The 17,134-nt window shown below is 35.5% G+C and overlaps 1 protein-coding gene across 1 annotated transcript in view; it reads right to left on the bottom strand.

Annotated features, from left to right (window-relative positions):
- Positions 1-17,134, bottom strand: part of ERCC4 (ERCC excision repair 4, endonuclease catalytic subunit) — a 41,840-nt gene that overhangs the window by 5,280 nt on the left and 19,426 nt on the right. The window contains exons 7-9 of the mRNA XM_027839489.1: positions 11,149-11,259; positions 8,457-9,036; positions 5,859-5,951 (exon numbers count right to left, since the gene is read on the bottom strand). Coding sequence (XP_027695290.1) covers positions 5,859-5,951; positions 8,457-9,036; positions 11,149-11,259 — 784 coding nt within the window. The remainder of the gene's footprint in view (positions 1-5,858; positions 5,952-8,456; positions 9,037-11,148; positions 11,260-17,134) is intronic.

The raw sequence follows: 17,134 nt of genomic DNA, 5'->3' as shown, positions 1-17,134 counted from the left end.
TCAGGTCCTCCTGACTTCAGGGACAATGCTCTATCCACTGTGCCACCCAGCTGCCCCAACAGATCTCTAGAAGTATCTCTGAAAACAGCTGCACAAAACCCCTGAAGCTGGGGACAATGTGCCCTCCACTCTGGAAGCAGAGTCTTTCTTTAACAAAAAGTTAAAAGTCAAGTAATAGGAAAATGAGCAAACAATAGAAAAAAACCCCCATAAACCTCTGACTATAGAAAGTTACTATGGTGACAAGGAAGATCAAAACAAAAGAGGTCCAAAAAGCCAATGAGGAGAAGAATGCCTTAAAAAGCAGACTTGGCCAAATGGAAAAAGAGGTCCAAAAGTTCACTGAAGAAAATAGTTCCTTAAAAATTAGAATTAAGCAATCTCTAAAAATTAGAATGGAAGCTAATGACTTTACAAAAAATCAAGAAACGATAAAGCAAAACCAAAAGAATGAAAAAATAGAAGACAATGTGAAATATCTTATTGGAAAAACAATTGACCTGGAAAATAGATCCAGGAGAGATAATTTAAAAAACTATTGGACTACCTGAAAGCCATGATCAAAAAAAGAGCCTAGAAAACTACTGCAATAGCTCAGGGGAGATTGATGATGATCTAAACTGGGGTGGTGGCTATGTTAACATAAAGGGGCTAATGTGAGATATACAGTGAAGACAGGACTCAATAAGATCTGGCACCTGACTGGATATTGGTGGGGGGGGTGAGGTAAGATGAAGATTTGAAGATGACTGAAGTTTTGAACCTAGGTGGTGTGAAGGATTATGGTACCCTCAAAAGAATTTTATAAATCTATATATAAATCAAATTGAGGCTCTGCATGACTACATGCAATTGCCACAAAATTCTCAACAATAAAAGATTAAATTATGTTCCTCTACATTATTTATAAAGGGAAGTTAAAAAAAACTGAGTCTACAACATGTATAACACTGTGCTATACATATAAAATAAGTAGAAGACTAGTGGCTGGCCTCAAGGAGCTTACAATCTAGTTGAAGAGACAAAAGTTGATATAAAACAATTAGGGAGCAAATTAGGATTGGTATCGCAAATTAATAAATACTATATTATACTACACTAAATACTATACTAAAGAGAAGTCAGCATGGGCTGCAGTGTCAGAGTGTCAGAGAAGTCTGCCATAGTTGTGAAAGATTTTAAAATAGGGTTGAAACAAAAAGGAGTTTCTGATTAACCAAAAAACTTGCTACTTAATTCCTTGAGGAACTGTCCTTTGGATATGTTAGGTTCCATTTTAGTTTAAGTTTGCTATAGCCTAAAACTCAGATATATAATTTTGGAATACAAATTATGGTTCTTAGTCATACAACTTTTGAGACAACATATATATACAAATACAAAGTTATTAGGATGATTAAGAAGAGAAATTGGTCACCACACAACAGTCAGGAACTATTTTCAGCCCAATTTCTTTCTAATACCAATACTTATAAGGGCCAAGCATTAAATGCTAAAGAATAAAAGTTAATTATGACACTGGCATCCAGTAATTATTACTCTAGAAGAGAGTAATAATTCTTAGGCAAAGGGTAAACCACTTAAGAAACAGAAGTTTGCTTATAAGATGTAAAAGAAAAGTATTCTAAATTCTCTAGTGTAAGTCTCTAGTGTGTTTATTAGAAACGGTATAGTACTTGGAGTAAGAAAGTACATATCTGAGTCCTGGCTCTATCACTTGTTAGCTGTGGGTCCCTGAGTGAGTCACTTAATGTCTAATCTTCACTTTCTTCATTTGAAAATATGGATAATATTAACTCCACATAATTGTGGTGATGATCAGATGAAATCATGTACATGGAGACACTGTAAACTGTAAACTGCTCAGAATTTTGTAAATGCTGAAGTATGTACTACTTGGATTTTAGGTAATGTTTCAGTTGTAGGTCTAGGGTTCTATGAGTCTATTATTTTTTTTTAAATTTTATTGATGTCTTTTGTCTTTATAATGATTTCTGAAGTAGAAATATTCCCCCTTCCAGATTGAACCCTCCTTTGTAACAAAAAAAAAACAAAAAACAAAAACTGACACAGTAACTCTATGCAACAATGTACATGCAAGCAGATAAAATAGTCTGTACTAGGAGCTCCTTGCCTCTCTACCGTGCTTCATTGTTTTTAAAAGTCTTCTTTTATGCTAATTAACATCAAACTAAGAATTGAAAAATTCAGGGAGTTTGTCTTTTTTCCATAAAAGGGAAAGGGAAAGTAAAGGTTGAATTTGCTGTGTAACTAAATGTTTAAGCTTCTAATGCCAACCTGGAATAAATGGGTTATATGTAATTTTTGTTTCAAAAAGTTAATATTTTTTAACTAAAGTAGTTAAACATTAAAAATACATATTCTTACTTAGTTAAAAGAAATGCAAATTATTGCAAAAATACTGAATATTGTTTTGAGTATGATTGCTGTCTTCTTAATACAATACTGAAACCATATATACCTACAACGTTTTGATACTTCTAATATCATGATTAATACTTGTTACACTGAAAATTTGCCTCCAAATGATTTTAAAATTGTTTCAACTAGTTTTACTAAGCAAGTTAAATAAATAATAATGGCTGCAAAACTAAACTATAAAAAAAAAACTTTAAAATGCAAAGTATAAACCTTCAAAAAATGAAAATTGTTATAATCAATTTGTAAGTACAGTAATATTTATACAAAAGTGACAATTCTTTCAAAAAAGTTAAACTTTTTTTTGAAGTGAGTCTTCTGAATTAATTACTTAAATTAACTTGATTTAACTCAAATTACAACTATACATAATCTTTTTTTTTTCAATAAGGGCCCTCTACTTTCAACATTTTATTATGTTAGTGCAGTTGGCCATACAAACTCATAAAATCTCACTAATTTAAAATTATTCCATCATTTGGATTTGCATCTCATTCTCTACTAGTGAAGTTTTATTATATTTGCTTTAAAATCTTCAATGACACCTAGAAGATCTAGAGAAGCATTAATGATAGAATGACCTACAAATTTGGAAAAAAAAAAAAAAAAGGTTTTTGAACCAAGCTCTACCACTAATCCACTTTACATCATGGGACATTCATGGTATCAGTGTCTCACTTTCCTAATTGGTAAACTGTGAATAATAATACTTGACCAATAATGTAAGTTGAGACTAATGTTTACTATTATTCTCTAATAGGTAGAATCCTACTGCTAGTTCTACTGCCAAAGAAATTTTTCCTTTCTTTTTAAGTGACTGGTCTTTTTATACTATTCCAATGACTACAAACAGTTCTTCTACTGCTAGCTCCACTGTTTTATATTATTATGTATTAAAATATTTTAAACAGTAATATTTGCATTCCTTAGAACTTGGCATATGCAGGTTGTGGTAGAGGTCATACTCTGTCTGTCGCTAATATAAATGCTCTTTAATATAACTGATTCCCATAGTACAGTTCCTTAAACAATTTTTGCCTTTTAAAGAACTCCTCAAAGTTCAAAAATTTAGCTGAGGAAAAATATTATGAGGAAACTTCAACAATACAGGTGACTGGATACTTGGAAGGATTTATTTATTAAAATAGAAAATTAGCTGTACAAGAGGTTTAGATTTATCATGTCGGGTAACATGCAAAACTATTTAATTTTATGGGAAAGTATTATGTAAACTAATGTATAGAATACTCTTGATGTTTCAAGATCTGCCATTATTAGATTCAAACATTTGTTGTGTCTACCTATAGTCTATCACTGATCCCTATGGGATACAAAGCCACTTGTAAATATAAGGAAATGTGGTGGGGTAGGTGCTATACGGCTACAAAGTAATAGCAATGCAATGCTATTGAATTACTTCAATATGCTTCAAAGTAATAAATAATTCAATGTATTTTTACTACCTGCTGAACTAAATGGGCTGCTGGGGGACTGGGAAGGAATTGGTTAATTTTTGAGCTTAAGTATTAGTTTTGAGATTTTTTAGAGTATAAATATTAGTTTGGCCTTTGTGTGGAGAATGGGAATTTCCATTCAACAAACATTTATCAAGCACCTACTAAGTATGAGGAATTGTACTAGGTGCCATGTATGCAAAAAAACCCCCAAACAAACCAAAATGGTCCCTGTCCTCAAAGAACTTACATTTACTTACAACTTGCATATACAAAAGTCAATAGATTCAAGGTAATATGAAGAGGGAGAGCAGTAACAACAGGAGGGGATGGGGGAAGGGTGTCGAAGCTTTGCTGCATCCTGGTACTTAAACCAGGTAGGATAGCATTGTAATTGAATCAAAGTGATCAAAGGCATTCCAATTCAGTATGAAAATGTCTTGGTCAATTTAGATGTCTTTCAGGAGTCACTAGATAAATTGGAAGTAACTGCATAGGAAGAATATCCAAATTGATTGGGGGAAATCTGGACTCATCCCAGAGGTCATCTATAAAATATCAAGCCAGACTTTTCAAACTTTGGAGGTCCAAAGGACTTCTCATATTCCCACTGGCATTCCAGCAGCATTCCTGAGGGTAGTAGCTACATCAGTGGCAACGGACAGACTAGATTTGGGTTCACAGTCCTACAAAGATCAAAGAAGAACATACCCCATACCTAAGGAGATCATATTGAAGATTCCCATCAAAGGGACTTCCAAAAACTGTGACTACTCATTTGCCTCATATAATTTTTAAGCTTCAGCCTACTTTCCCCTGGACTCTGTTATGTACTTGTGGGAAAGAAAAGATTTTTTTGGGGGGGAGGGAGGGGAATGTTTTATATCAACTATTTTTTTTAAACTTTCTTTCTTTTTTCAACATTCACTTTTATAATATTTTGAGTTTCAATTTTTTTCTCCCTCCCTTTCCTCCCCCCTCCCCAAGTTGGCAAATAATCTGTATATCAACTATTCTTACTGTACAACCTTAATAAATACTCCTTCCTAAAAGCTATTTAAGTTTGGATAACTAATGGATATCAACTATGATCATAGTGGAAAGCACAATGGTTAGGGCTAGTGATATATATCTATATCTATATATATCTATTAACAGACAAACAACTCTTTAACCCCTCAGGGCTACATCTAGACCTCTGAAGGAAGGTGTGGCCATGCTCTGGACACCTGATTTGTCAGTGCAAGTAGGAGTCTGAATTGCCTTAGAGCTTATGTTACATAAGGATCCTGAGAGGGAGATGAGGCTAGAGTGCTTTATAATTATGGAGGGGTACACTGTATAAATGTATGGGTACAAAAAAACGAGTTTCGGGAAAAGTTTGGCATTGGAGGAAGGAGAGTAGGATGCATGTAGTGGATACTGGTAAGGCAAGGGTGGAGGACAGGGAAAGCTGGAAAAAGAACTGTCTACTCTTCATTTCTGCCTGGGACCCCACCACTGAAAACCATCTACTTTCTGCATCTGGCAGCTGTGTTGTCACAGGTTGTCAGTGCTTACACTGGCAAGTCAGGAGGGTTTTGGAAAGCTGAAAACGTCAAACTACTTCAGTCGAGCCCACTATTCTCAGGCTTGCCTTTTCAGTTCTGGCTTTACCTTCTAAATTCTGGGAAAGACTGGGGAAGAGAGAAAGAGAAAGAAATAGAGGGGTGTCAGCTACCACCAAGAAAAAAAAAAGGTCAGATTTATACTTTCAGTAGAGCCTTTACCCACTATCTTTCTCTAACTTTTTTCATTATCCAGGAAACTTTAAAAAAAAAAAGCAAAACAAAACAATTTAAACACAGCAATTTCTTCATACTTCTTATATGTGCATTATAGGTTTTCCTTCTGGAATCCACTCTGGATCACTTAAGGGACCTCTTGTATAGTTTGCCAGTTACACACTAATGCTCTATGTATTACCTAATGAGTTTCTCAAAAGCTTCTTTTTCTTTCCGTAAAGCAGTAAGATAACGTTGCTCTTCAGTTGAACCTCCATATATAAGAAAATAAACCCTGCAAGTCAAGAGAGATTTTTTTTAGGCCACAAAAACACAGTCCTTAATCCCTACGGGGTATAGTATAACTCTTGAATTTAGCAACTCAAAGGACTCAAATGATAAATATTTGACTAAGCATAAAAGGTTCCATTAATCACACTCCAACTAAAATTAAGTCATTAAACTCTACCTATTAAAGGTTTTATTACCTAACTTTTTTCTTTTGTCAAAAGAAGGAATCAAGTTTGGGTAAACAGTGAAATACAACTACGGAAGATAAGTGATCATTTCCTCAGAAAGATAAAGGAGACCAAAACCATCCCTCACCAACCCACAGAGATTATATTCTCTTTTCATTTTTGCTTTGCATTCCTGCCAAAAAACTGTTTTAAATGTTAGATTGTTTAGCTATAGAAACCAATCTATAAAAGATCATATGTTAGTGGAAAATAAACAATAAGTGAAATCTATACGATTTTTATCTCTCCAAGTGATGTCTCAGGTCTTTTGCATTGGTAAATGTCTTAACAGAATAGAGACATGACACATTTTATATAAACATACTGACGTATAACACACATGGACTTTATCAATCTTCTCAAAATTAATTATACATATATGTTCTTTTCAGGGTGGTAGTGGAGGAGAAAAGTTTGCTATTTATATTGTTTCTTTTTTTTTCCTTTATTTTGAAATGTTTCATTGATGTTCTTTTCTTCTTCACATCACAGTCATTTCCTAACGCCTTTCCCCTCCTCCATCCCAAATCCCATGTAACAAATGGTTACAGACAATCTGTCTCTTTTCTATTTTGTTTATAGGGGAGACTGCTGGGAGGAGGAATCCACTATATCACTTTTGCCCCCCTTTTCTCTACCCTCTTAATGTTTTCCTCTCTTATTCCTACCTTTAAAAAAAATCTCTCCAACTTTTCTACTCTTTCCTTGTAAACCCTTTTCTTCAGAATGTTACTAACTGCTCTATTCCCAGGCAAAAGAAATCTTCTTCAGAGTGTATGTGCTATCACTAAGAACAATGAGAACTAAGAATGAAACATTTAATCATTCCCTGATTACTTTTGTTCATCTCATTCTCCACCCAAACTTCTAATCCTGTATTACTTTTGATTCATTTCTACTGGTCTGATATGCCAGCATGTGTTTATCTGCAAGGCTGCTAGAAAGTTTTCTCTTGGTTCTGTCTATTGGTTCAGACTGAGTTCAAGATAGTTATTTTGCTGTTTATTTTTCTCAAAAGTGGACATCCAAAATACTATACTTATAGGCTCATAGAATCTGAGAAGTTGAAAGATACCTCAGAGGCCATCTAGTACAAGTCCTTACCAAATATATAAGCTCTTCTATAATGCCTTCCACAAGTGACCATCCAGCCTCTGTTTGAACATTCCTCCAGTTATGGGGAAATCACATCATGAAGCAACTTACTCTATTTTTGACAGCTCAGTTTATTAGAAAGTTCTTTATATTGAGGCAAAATCTGTCTCCCTATAGCTTCCACTCACTGGTCCAAATTCTGCTATCTGGAATCATAGAATAAGTACAATCTACCACATGATAGTTCTTTAAGTACTAGAAGATAAATGTGATGCCTTCCCTCTTCCTTGGTTTAAGTCTTTTTAGAAAATAGGTACATTTAAAAACACTGAAATTATAAAGCTGAGACTGAATGTAAGCTATACAATTTTTCTAACAGAAGCAGACTTACTGATATGATTCTATGCCTTAAACTTCAACATAAATACAACATGATAGTAGGGTAACAGAAAAAATTAGAATTTGTTAGGATGAGGTCTAGAGAGGACACTGGATTTAGAGTCAGAAAACATGGCTTTTAATTTCAGATTCTGCTGTTTAGTAGGTATGATCTTGGACAAGCCACTTCCCATCACTGTGTCTCTGTTTCCTCATCTTTAAGATGAGAGAACTGGACTAGAGCAGGGCTTCTTAATTTTTTTCCACTTCCAACCCCTTTCTGTGTTTCAGCAACATGGCCTGAGGGCATGTGCAGTGCAAAGTGTGCATGCTTTGTGTTCAGAATGAAGGCCCAGTGAAGCTGCATGATACAACACGGGCAAATGATACCAGAAACACCTTGGATTCAATGCACATTTGATTTTCAATTAATTTTTGGTTGTTGTGTGTTCAGAAACCTTTTATTGTTGCCAAAGTTTTCTCGACCCCATATGGGGTTGTAACCCAAAGCACTGGACTAGAGGATCTCACAAAGGTTCCTTCTAGCTCTTCCAATTTGTGAGTACTTGGCCCAGTGTAGCATTTTTAGATGCTTTCTTATAAAAACTTCCTAAATTCACGATTATACAGTTTAGCAAACACATTTTCAAATGACTTTTAAGTATGGTAATACCTATAACTCAGAATAATAATAATTTAAAGAAGGAAAAAAGAACTAGTAATGACTTTGGGTTGATGCGAAAGAAAAGTAAAACTAATATTAAAAAAAAAACCCTGTAATTACACTCACAATAATTTAACACACTTGCCTCATAGGCTTCCCAGGCCTACTTGCCCTATAAATTTCAAGTTGACGAACAAATGTTAGTTCTGCATCATATAAGACAACATATCTTGGCTCCACTTCATGTAGTACCCTAGTCAGAGCATAGGGGTCACCACAACCCAGAAGTGGATGGATGACAGTGAGGGGTTCTTTCAGGATGCCATATGCAGCATCAGATGATAAATTAATATCAAACACTTCAGGTTCAGTTTCCTTGAGGCAGCTTTCTTGGTTGCTGCTTGTTTCTTTATGATCTATTTCTTCAGCTTCATCCTCAATCTTTGTTACCATTTGAGTTAAAGTCAATTCTTGCTTCTTCTTTGGAGGTCTTTGTTTCATGGAAGTCCTGACCTTGGCTTTTGAGACTTTGGATTCTTTGCCAGATTTCAGGTTTCCCTTAGAATTGTCTTCTTTTTTGAATTTCATCTTTACTTCTCCAGCTTTGTTATCCTTTCCAAAGGTTTTTGTATATAGTTTCAATAAGAAAGCCTTTGCTCCAATAGTGAGATATCCTCTAAGCTGTGCACATGTTCGATCGTCACTTGCACAAATAAGCACTTGCCCTGAAGCCAAGAAAATTTTAAAAAAAATTTTCATCTCACTTGCAAAAAACAAGAAAGCCTACATCATGCCTTAGAGTAAAGATACACAATTTATAAATTATTTAATTGGTTTCAAAAGTTTGTCACATCCTTTCATCTTAAATCTTGGCTAAAAGTCTAAGTTGGATTTTTTAGTGTTTTATGAAACAATACTAATATTGTGTTTTATGAAACAATACTAATATTACAAATAAGATATAAAATATTTTTCTTTATTACTAAGTTTTTTAAAAAGAAAATCTCTTGCTTAATACAATATCAGATAAGACTTTTAATCACTTGTCTACTTTAGTGAATCATAAAAGAAAAGCATACATTAAGTCACATTTAAAAGCTTAATTGCCTCATTTATTTTTATCTGCTATAAAACTATGTTGGATAAAATGACAGTTACAATTTATGCTTTTGTGTTAATTATCTATAAACTAAAAGTTACTTCTAAACTTTTATTTTTACATGGAAATGACACACATATTTTTATTTCCTGGAGAAATAATGAATGAATAAAAATATATATATAAAGTGCTTACTATGTACCAAGCACTGTGCTCTGGGGATACAAAGAAAAATTCAAAACAGTCACTGCTCTCAAGGAGTTCACATTCTAACTGTGTGAGGAAATGCATAAAAGACAGTTTGCCTTCAGAAAAGATGGAAAGGTCCAGTGGTTCTTGGGGTTTGGTGGTAGCACAGATGGCAAGGCCCAGGAGTCTGGATGATACAGTGGCTGGGCAGATGGAAAAGCCCAGTGGGACACAATCATTAAATGACATGGCTACAGTCACAGATTTAGTCACAGATTTAGTGGCTAAACTAAGGAACAAGTGGGTGTTTGATTCCCAGTCTGGTGCTTTATTCACTTGAATAAACTGATAATCTACAAGAATTGCCTGACATAATCCAAACACATTTAAGAAAACAAACAAATATTAGGACAGAAACTGCTCACAGATACGACTTGCTGCTAGTTAAGCTAAGACAAACCTGATAAAATTAATCTTTTACTATGTCTCTTCTGTATAATAAGCAAGGATATGAATTTGGGAAATAGGCTCTGGGAAGGAAACCAAAAGACCTTCTAGGGAAGATTGTCTTTCTTTAGTACGTTGGATTTTAAATCATAACACAATATCTGAAGCAATATTATCTCATTGTTCAGAGATCTTAGGAATTTAAGACTATTTTGATCTATAGGAATTACAAAGCTGAAGAGGTACAAAGAAGGAAAAAAAAAGTAATGGTTTCATTATTTTTTTAAAGAAACCATAACAAAAATATTTCAGAATTGAGAAACTGTTAACATACTAGACTAAATACACTTTAAGACAACAGGATCTAGTAAGAAACTACATTTTCATATCCATACATTATTTACATATACCACATTCCTACTGTATTTCTTTTGCCAAAAACTCTCCTTTAAATCCAGTAATATGAATTATTTGAGAAAGGAACTTGGTAAATGTGATTTTAAAAAGACTATGACCATTTTTCTACACAGACAATTAACTGATAGTCTGTGAAGCAAGATCATTCCTATTAATCAAACAGAAGCTTAAATCAAGAACATAAAGATGACAGCCATTAAAATAAAATTTGATTCTTTCTTGATTTTTCTTCCGAAAAATAGGCTAGATCTTTTTAAAGGAAGTTCAAAAGTCCTGAAACCTCTTAAAAAAATAAAGCCCTTCCTTCAGGCAAAAAGTCAGGTGAAACATAGAGATAATTAAGCTATGAAAGCAGTAAACAAATTGCTACTAGGCAGGCTCTTCATGTCTTAACATTTGGTATTTATTAATTTATTTTTATTTCATTTTTTTAGGCAATTGGGGTTAAGTGACTTGCCCAGAGTCACACAGCTAGTAAGTGTTAAGTGTTTAATCTAAGGCCGGATTTGAACTCAGGTCCTCCGGACTTCAGGGCTGGTGCTCTATCCACTGTGCCACCTAGCTGCCCCTTAACTTATTTTTCTGAAGAATAATTGGGAGTCACTTCTAAGCAGTTTCCCAAAATGGAACACTTAACTGCTTAATTTATTGTTATTGCTTAATATACTGTTTAGCTCATTCTTACCTGGACCACCAAGAACTTCACTGTTGTTATTTTCCATTTCAATTTCTTTCAGTACTTCAGTTAGGGCTTCCCATTTAGGATTGCTTTCTAGAACCAGTTCTTTTTTCATTTCTGCAAAATAATAAATGATAAACTTCAATTGATGTAGAAACTTCCATTCTTAAGATAGTAAATGTCATAATTCATCAAATTTATTATTATTATTAAATAGATAATTAAATATCTACTATATAGAGGGCACTGTGCCAAGTACGGGAGAAGATACAAAACATAGATCAAACATGATCCCTGTTTTCATGGAGCTTAAGGTCTAGTGTGGAAAAAGACAAACCCAGATAATTATAATATGTAATATTTCATGATAAGTGCATTAGAAAGGTGTAAAACAAAGTGTTATATGACGCCTGAGGGGGAAGGTCACTTAAGTGATAGGAAGTCTTCATGAAAAAGATGGTACTTGATTTGAGCTTTAAAGATGGGTAGGAATTCAAGAGATGAAACTGGGAAAGGCATTCAAGGTTCAGCATTGGCAGGGAGGTGAAAAAGCACTAGTCTGCTCAAAGAGAAAAGTAATGTTCATTAATACTAGGTAAAGGAGCAATAGAGAACCACTGAAAATTTCTGAGTAAGGGAGTAACATGACAGATCTTCGTAGGAAGAAGATTAGTCAGATGGGCAGAACGGAAGGAAAAGAGAATGAAGGGAGAAAGACATCAGAGAAGGGAGACAGGGGATCATAATTCTGCCCATCTACCACTTCTGCCCACAGAATCCTGTGAAGGAGAGGGGCCATACCTAAGCCCTTTCCAGTACCCTCTGCCTGCTGGAAGGTGGGGGAGGTAAGGCCTTGGAACCTGGCCTTTGCCTGGTTACCAAAACTCTTTGAGACTGCAAGCAACTTGATCCATCTGCTATTCACTACTAACAAGCTCCCACCACCAATTTTTTTCACTATCCCTGTATTAATCACTGATCAACTAGGAGGAAAACTGTCTCCACTGCCAACCCCGTCACCTCCTGTACTCTTACTTCTATTTTTATCAACCTTACTCCACTCATATCCCGTTCAAACCTTCTCAGCCCTTCCAGTGTGCCCTCTCAAATGTCCATTTTCCATAGCAAACAAACTTCCCTTCATCCTGGAACTCTTTCTCTCATGTTTCATTCATCTACTTGCCTTCACTGAGATCTGGCTTCCCTTACCGCATATCCTCCAGCATTCGATGTACCTTCACTCTGACTCACTGGTCCTGGAGGGAGACTGGAATATTCCAAGCCCCTGCATGCCACTTCCGGATACTCATCTGCTATTCTCTCTTAGCAATCTTATTTCCTTTGAAGCTCACAGTATCAAAATATTCTATACTCTTTGAATCCTCTTTGAATCCTGGTGGCTGTTGTATACTGGCCTCCAGTTCATGTTCCCTCCTTTTTCAAGGAGTTTAGCACCTAACTTATTGTCTTTTTTCTCCTCCCCAACTCCTGCCCTTAGGGATTTCAACATCCATAATGATATTCCCTCAACCCCTCTAGCCTCCCAATTCCTCAACTGTCTTAAATATTATGACTTTTTCTACTTCATCTCAATTACCAGGAATGGACACAATCTGGATCTCACCATTACCCTCAAGTGTTCCACTGGTTTAGTCAAAACCTGTAACATTCTTTGTTTAATCTTTTATTATTCCATCCCCTCACATCCTAAACCCGTTCTTTGTCCCTATTACGACTTATAATCTTTCAACTCCTCAAAATTTTTCAGGCCATTTTCCTGCTATGTCTTCACTTTCATCCCTTCCCAATCTCAACCCTATAGTTAATGCAACTCTCCACTGTCATCAATTCTTGAATCCCTACTGCCACTCATCCCTTACCAAACTCTAGCCCCAAATTACTTTCACTATTTACCTCCTTTGCTCCTACTCAAGTGCTGCTGAATTGAACTGAAGGAAATCACACAACCATGCTGACTGGATACACTATAAATTCATGTTATCTAACTTCAATTGAGCTTTCCCTATAGCAAGGCAATTATTTTATCTTTTTCTAACTGATTCCCTACCTCATTCTCCACAGAAGCTATTCCAAATCTCTTCTTTCCTTGGGCCTCCTACACTTCTACCTTCCCCCATTCTTTCAGATGAGGACCTCACTTTGAAAAAATTGAGACCATCTGATGGGAGCTGTATCACCTATATCATAACCTCTAACTGTAGGTTTCACAAGGCTCTCTTTTCTTTTCTCTTCACACTCTTTTTCTTGTTGACCTCAGTTATAACAGATTTAATTATTATCTCTATGAAAATAATTCATGGATGTATATGTATATGTGCGTAAATGTTTATGTATGTGCACACACACATATTTAGCTCTATGTTCACTATTGAGCTTTGGTCCTGCATTACCAATTTCCCATTGGACATTTCACAATGGAAGTACTAAAGACATCTCAGACTCATTTGTCCAAACCAGAACTCACTATCTTTTCCTCAAAGTCAATGCTCTCCTAAACTTCCCCATTTGTATCAAAGGTACTTTCATTTTTCCAGTCTCTCAGGTTCATAAACATCCTCATTTTCCATTATCCCATACATCTAACTGGTTGCTGAATCTTACTATTTTTACCTTTACAAGATCTCTTCCATCTGATCCCTTTTCAGTATTGACACAGACACCACTTCCATTCAGGCACTCATCACCTATTACTAGGTTACTGCAGCAGCCTTCAAATTGGTCTCCCTGACTCAAGTCTCTTCCATTCCAATCTATTTTCCACACAACCACCAAAGTGATTTCCCTTAAACATAAACTTCACCATGTCATTACCCTACTCAATATTAATTCCAGTTGCTCCCTATTGCTTCTACAAAAAATATAAATTCCCCTGATTAGTTTTTTTTTTTTAAGGCAATTGGGGTTGAGTGACTTGCCCAGGGTCACACAGCTAGTAAGTATCAAGTGTTTGGTCTGAGGCCGGATTTAAACTCAGGTCCTCCTGACTTCAGGGCCGGTGCTCTATCCACTGAGCAACCTAGCTGCCTCCCTCACTGATTAGTTTTTAATGCCTTTCAAAAACTGACCTCAACCTATCTTTAGATTCATTGTACATTAGCCCTTCTTGTACGCTGTAAACTAGCCAAATCAGCCTTATCTCTGTCAGTCAATAAGCATTTATTAAGTGCACTGTACTAAGCACTAAGGACTATAGTCCTAAGCACTGGGATTATAAAGCAATCCAAAAGACAGTCCTTTCTCTCAAGGAGCTCACAATCTAATGGGGGAGACAACAAGAAAATAATTATGTACAAACTGCTACATATAGGTTAAATTGGAGGTAATAAATAGAAGAATTATTAAAAGGGATCCAGGACAGGCTTCTTGTAGAAGATGGGATTTTAGCTGGGTTTTGAAGGAAGACACAGATATCAAGAGTTAGAGATGAGGAGAGAGAGTATTCCTGGTATGAAAAATAGCCAGTGAAAATGCCTAAAGTCTAGAGATGGAATGTCTTATGTGAAAATCAGCAAGGAGGCCAGTGTCACTGGATCGCTGAAAATGGGTGGTGGAAGGAAGAGGGAGGAGTGAGAAGATTGGAAAGGTAGGAGGGGGAAAGTGGGTGAAGGCTTTGAATACTAAAAAGAGGATTTTATATTTGATCCTGGAGGTGACAGGGAGCTACTGAAATTTGTTGAATGGGGAATGGGAGGGTGACATTGTCAGATTTGCACTTTAGGAAGATCAATTTGACAGCTGAGTGGAAATTAGACTTGAGTAGGGAAAGAGTTGAGGCAGGCTACTGCAATAGTCCAAACATGAGGAGACAAGGCCTTGCATTGGGATGGTGGCAGCATCAGAGAGAGGGGGGTGTATTCAAGAGATCTTACAAAGATAAAACTGACAGCCTTGGCAACAAATTAAATATTGGGTGTGAGAAAGAATGAGTTGTCGAGGATGACATCTAGGCTTTCAGCCTGGTTGACTGACAGGATGGTGGTGAACTTGAGAGTAATGAGGAAGTTCAGAAAGGGAGAGGTTTGTAACCAACAAATGATCAGCACAATGATGAACACATTTATGTTTTAATCTATGCTATGATTTCTTGATTAACTGGTTAGAAGGCTACTGCAATGGTTCAGGAATATAATAGTGAAGGCCTGTACCACTGGGCTGTCACTGGAAACACACAGGAGAGGATGGATGTGATATGTTAAGGAGAAAGAATTGATAGGAATGTGATAACTGATTGGCTAAGAGATGAAGGAAAAAGTCAAAGAAACACCAATGTTTTGAACAAAAGAGACTTGAATACTGGTAAGCAGAAATAGTGAAATCATAGAGAGAAACAGGTTTGGGGAAAAGAAAATATTTAAAATAACACACATAGCATAAATATCATTCCACAACCCCATTATTTGTGGGTTCAACTATATGCTTTTTTATAATGCTACTTAAAGGTACAATGATGACAGAATAAAATGTATTTTGGATAAATATTTATAGAAGCTTTATGACTCAAAGTGATAAAGATTTAATTAAGTGCATTATACATAACTTGCATTTAATAATCAGGAGTTGGAGGCTATTACGCTATAAGGCATCACACCTGCTTACAAGGTACATAGTTCTATCTATCTAGAAAACATGAATTCTTTAATTACTATTTTTATCATACTGAAGATATAGGATAAAGGAATAGACTTTGTGGGCCTTTTAGAGGATTGAGTTTTGCTCCTCTCACATACATTTGTCATGTACTATTTTATAATTTTTTGTATATGTGTTTCATCTTCATAGCAGATTCTAAGCTCCATCAAGAGACGGACTATGTTTTATATAAACTTGGCTAGCAATGTGCTTTGCATAGATTAGGAGCTTAATTAATGATTGCTGCATGCAACTAATAGCATGTGGGTGATAAAGTGAAATGGCTAGGTGGCACAGTGGATAGAGTGCTGAACTTGGAGTCAGGAATATCTGGGTTCAAACCCTGCCTCAGGAGACTACTATATATCTGACCCTGGACAAGTCATTCAACCCTTCTCAGCCTCAGTTTCCTTACCTATAAGATGAGGGAGTTAGACTGAATGGCCTCTATGATCCTTTACTTGTAAGCTTTAAATACATAATCCTGTAACCTTTCCTTGTATTTTTAAAGTTTTTTTGATGATTTTGCTTTTTACAATCATTTCCTGATATGCCCCCTTATTGAACCCTTCCTTACAACAAAGAAAAACAGTTGGCAAAATTAATGGACAAAACTACTAAAACTGTCAATGTATTATTATGTAATACTCTTTCTTTTTTTTCTTCTTTTTTAAGTACTTAAGGAACACCGTGGTTCTATGAATTAGGCAGGGGGAAGTATTATACTTATTTCATATCCTGGAAAACTGGTGACTAATCTGAGATGTCTGAAAATAAGTTGCAGAAATAAAATATCTCTTTAGTTCCCCTAAAATACTCATGCTCTGAGACTCTTAAGAAGTTAAAAAGAATTTTAAAGACTGTGACATACAAGCTTCACATATGGCAGCCATGACAAAAGTGCTAAAAACCATGAGGCCCTGGATGAACCACAAATTGTTTAGATCAAGTACAGCACTGCTATGTTCTCTACCTCACATATCTTTGTGAGGGAAGTACTTTGGAAACCCTGAAGTAATAAAACAGACATCAAGAGAGTCTAGTGGATAAAGTACTGGCCTGGGAGTCAGGATTTGAGTTGGAATCCTGCCTCAGACATTTGCTAGTTATGTGACCCTGGGTAAGTCACCTGACCTTTCTCAGGTTAATCTGGAAAATGGAGATAATAATAGCATCTATCTCACAGACGTGTTCTGAGGATCAAATGAAATTAAATAAATATATGCAGTGTTCTACAAACTTAAAACCACTATTGTCATTATTATTACTATTGTTAACATGGATGAAATGCATCTTAAATAAGATATTTGAGAAAAAATATTCATATTAATGATTTAAATTG

This window comes from Vombatus ursinus, unplaced genomic scaffold, assembly GCF_900497805.2.
Source record: "Vombatus ursinus unplaced genomic scaffold, bare-nosed wombat genome assembly UNPS02014832.1, whole genome shotgun sequence".
Taxonomy (NCBI): domain Eukaryota; kingdom Metazoa; phylum Chordata; class Mammalia; order Diprotodontia; family Vombatidae; genus Vombatus; species Vombatus ursinus.
The sequence above is the reverse complement of the archived record's forward strand: the minus strand, read 5'-3'. Positions and strand labels throughout refer to the sequence as shown.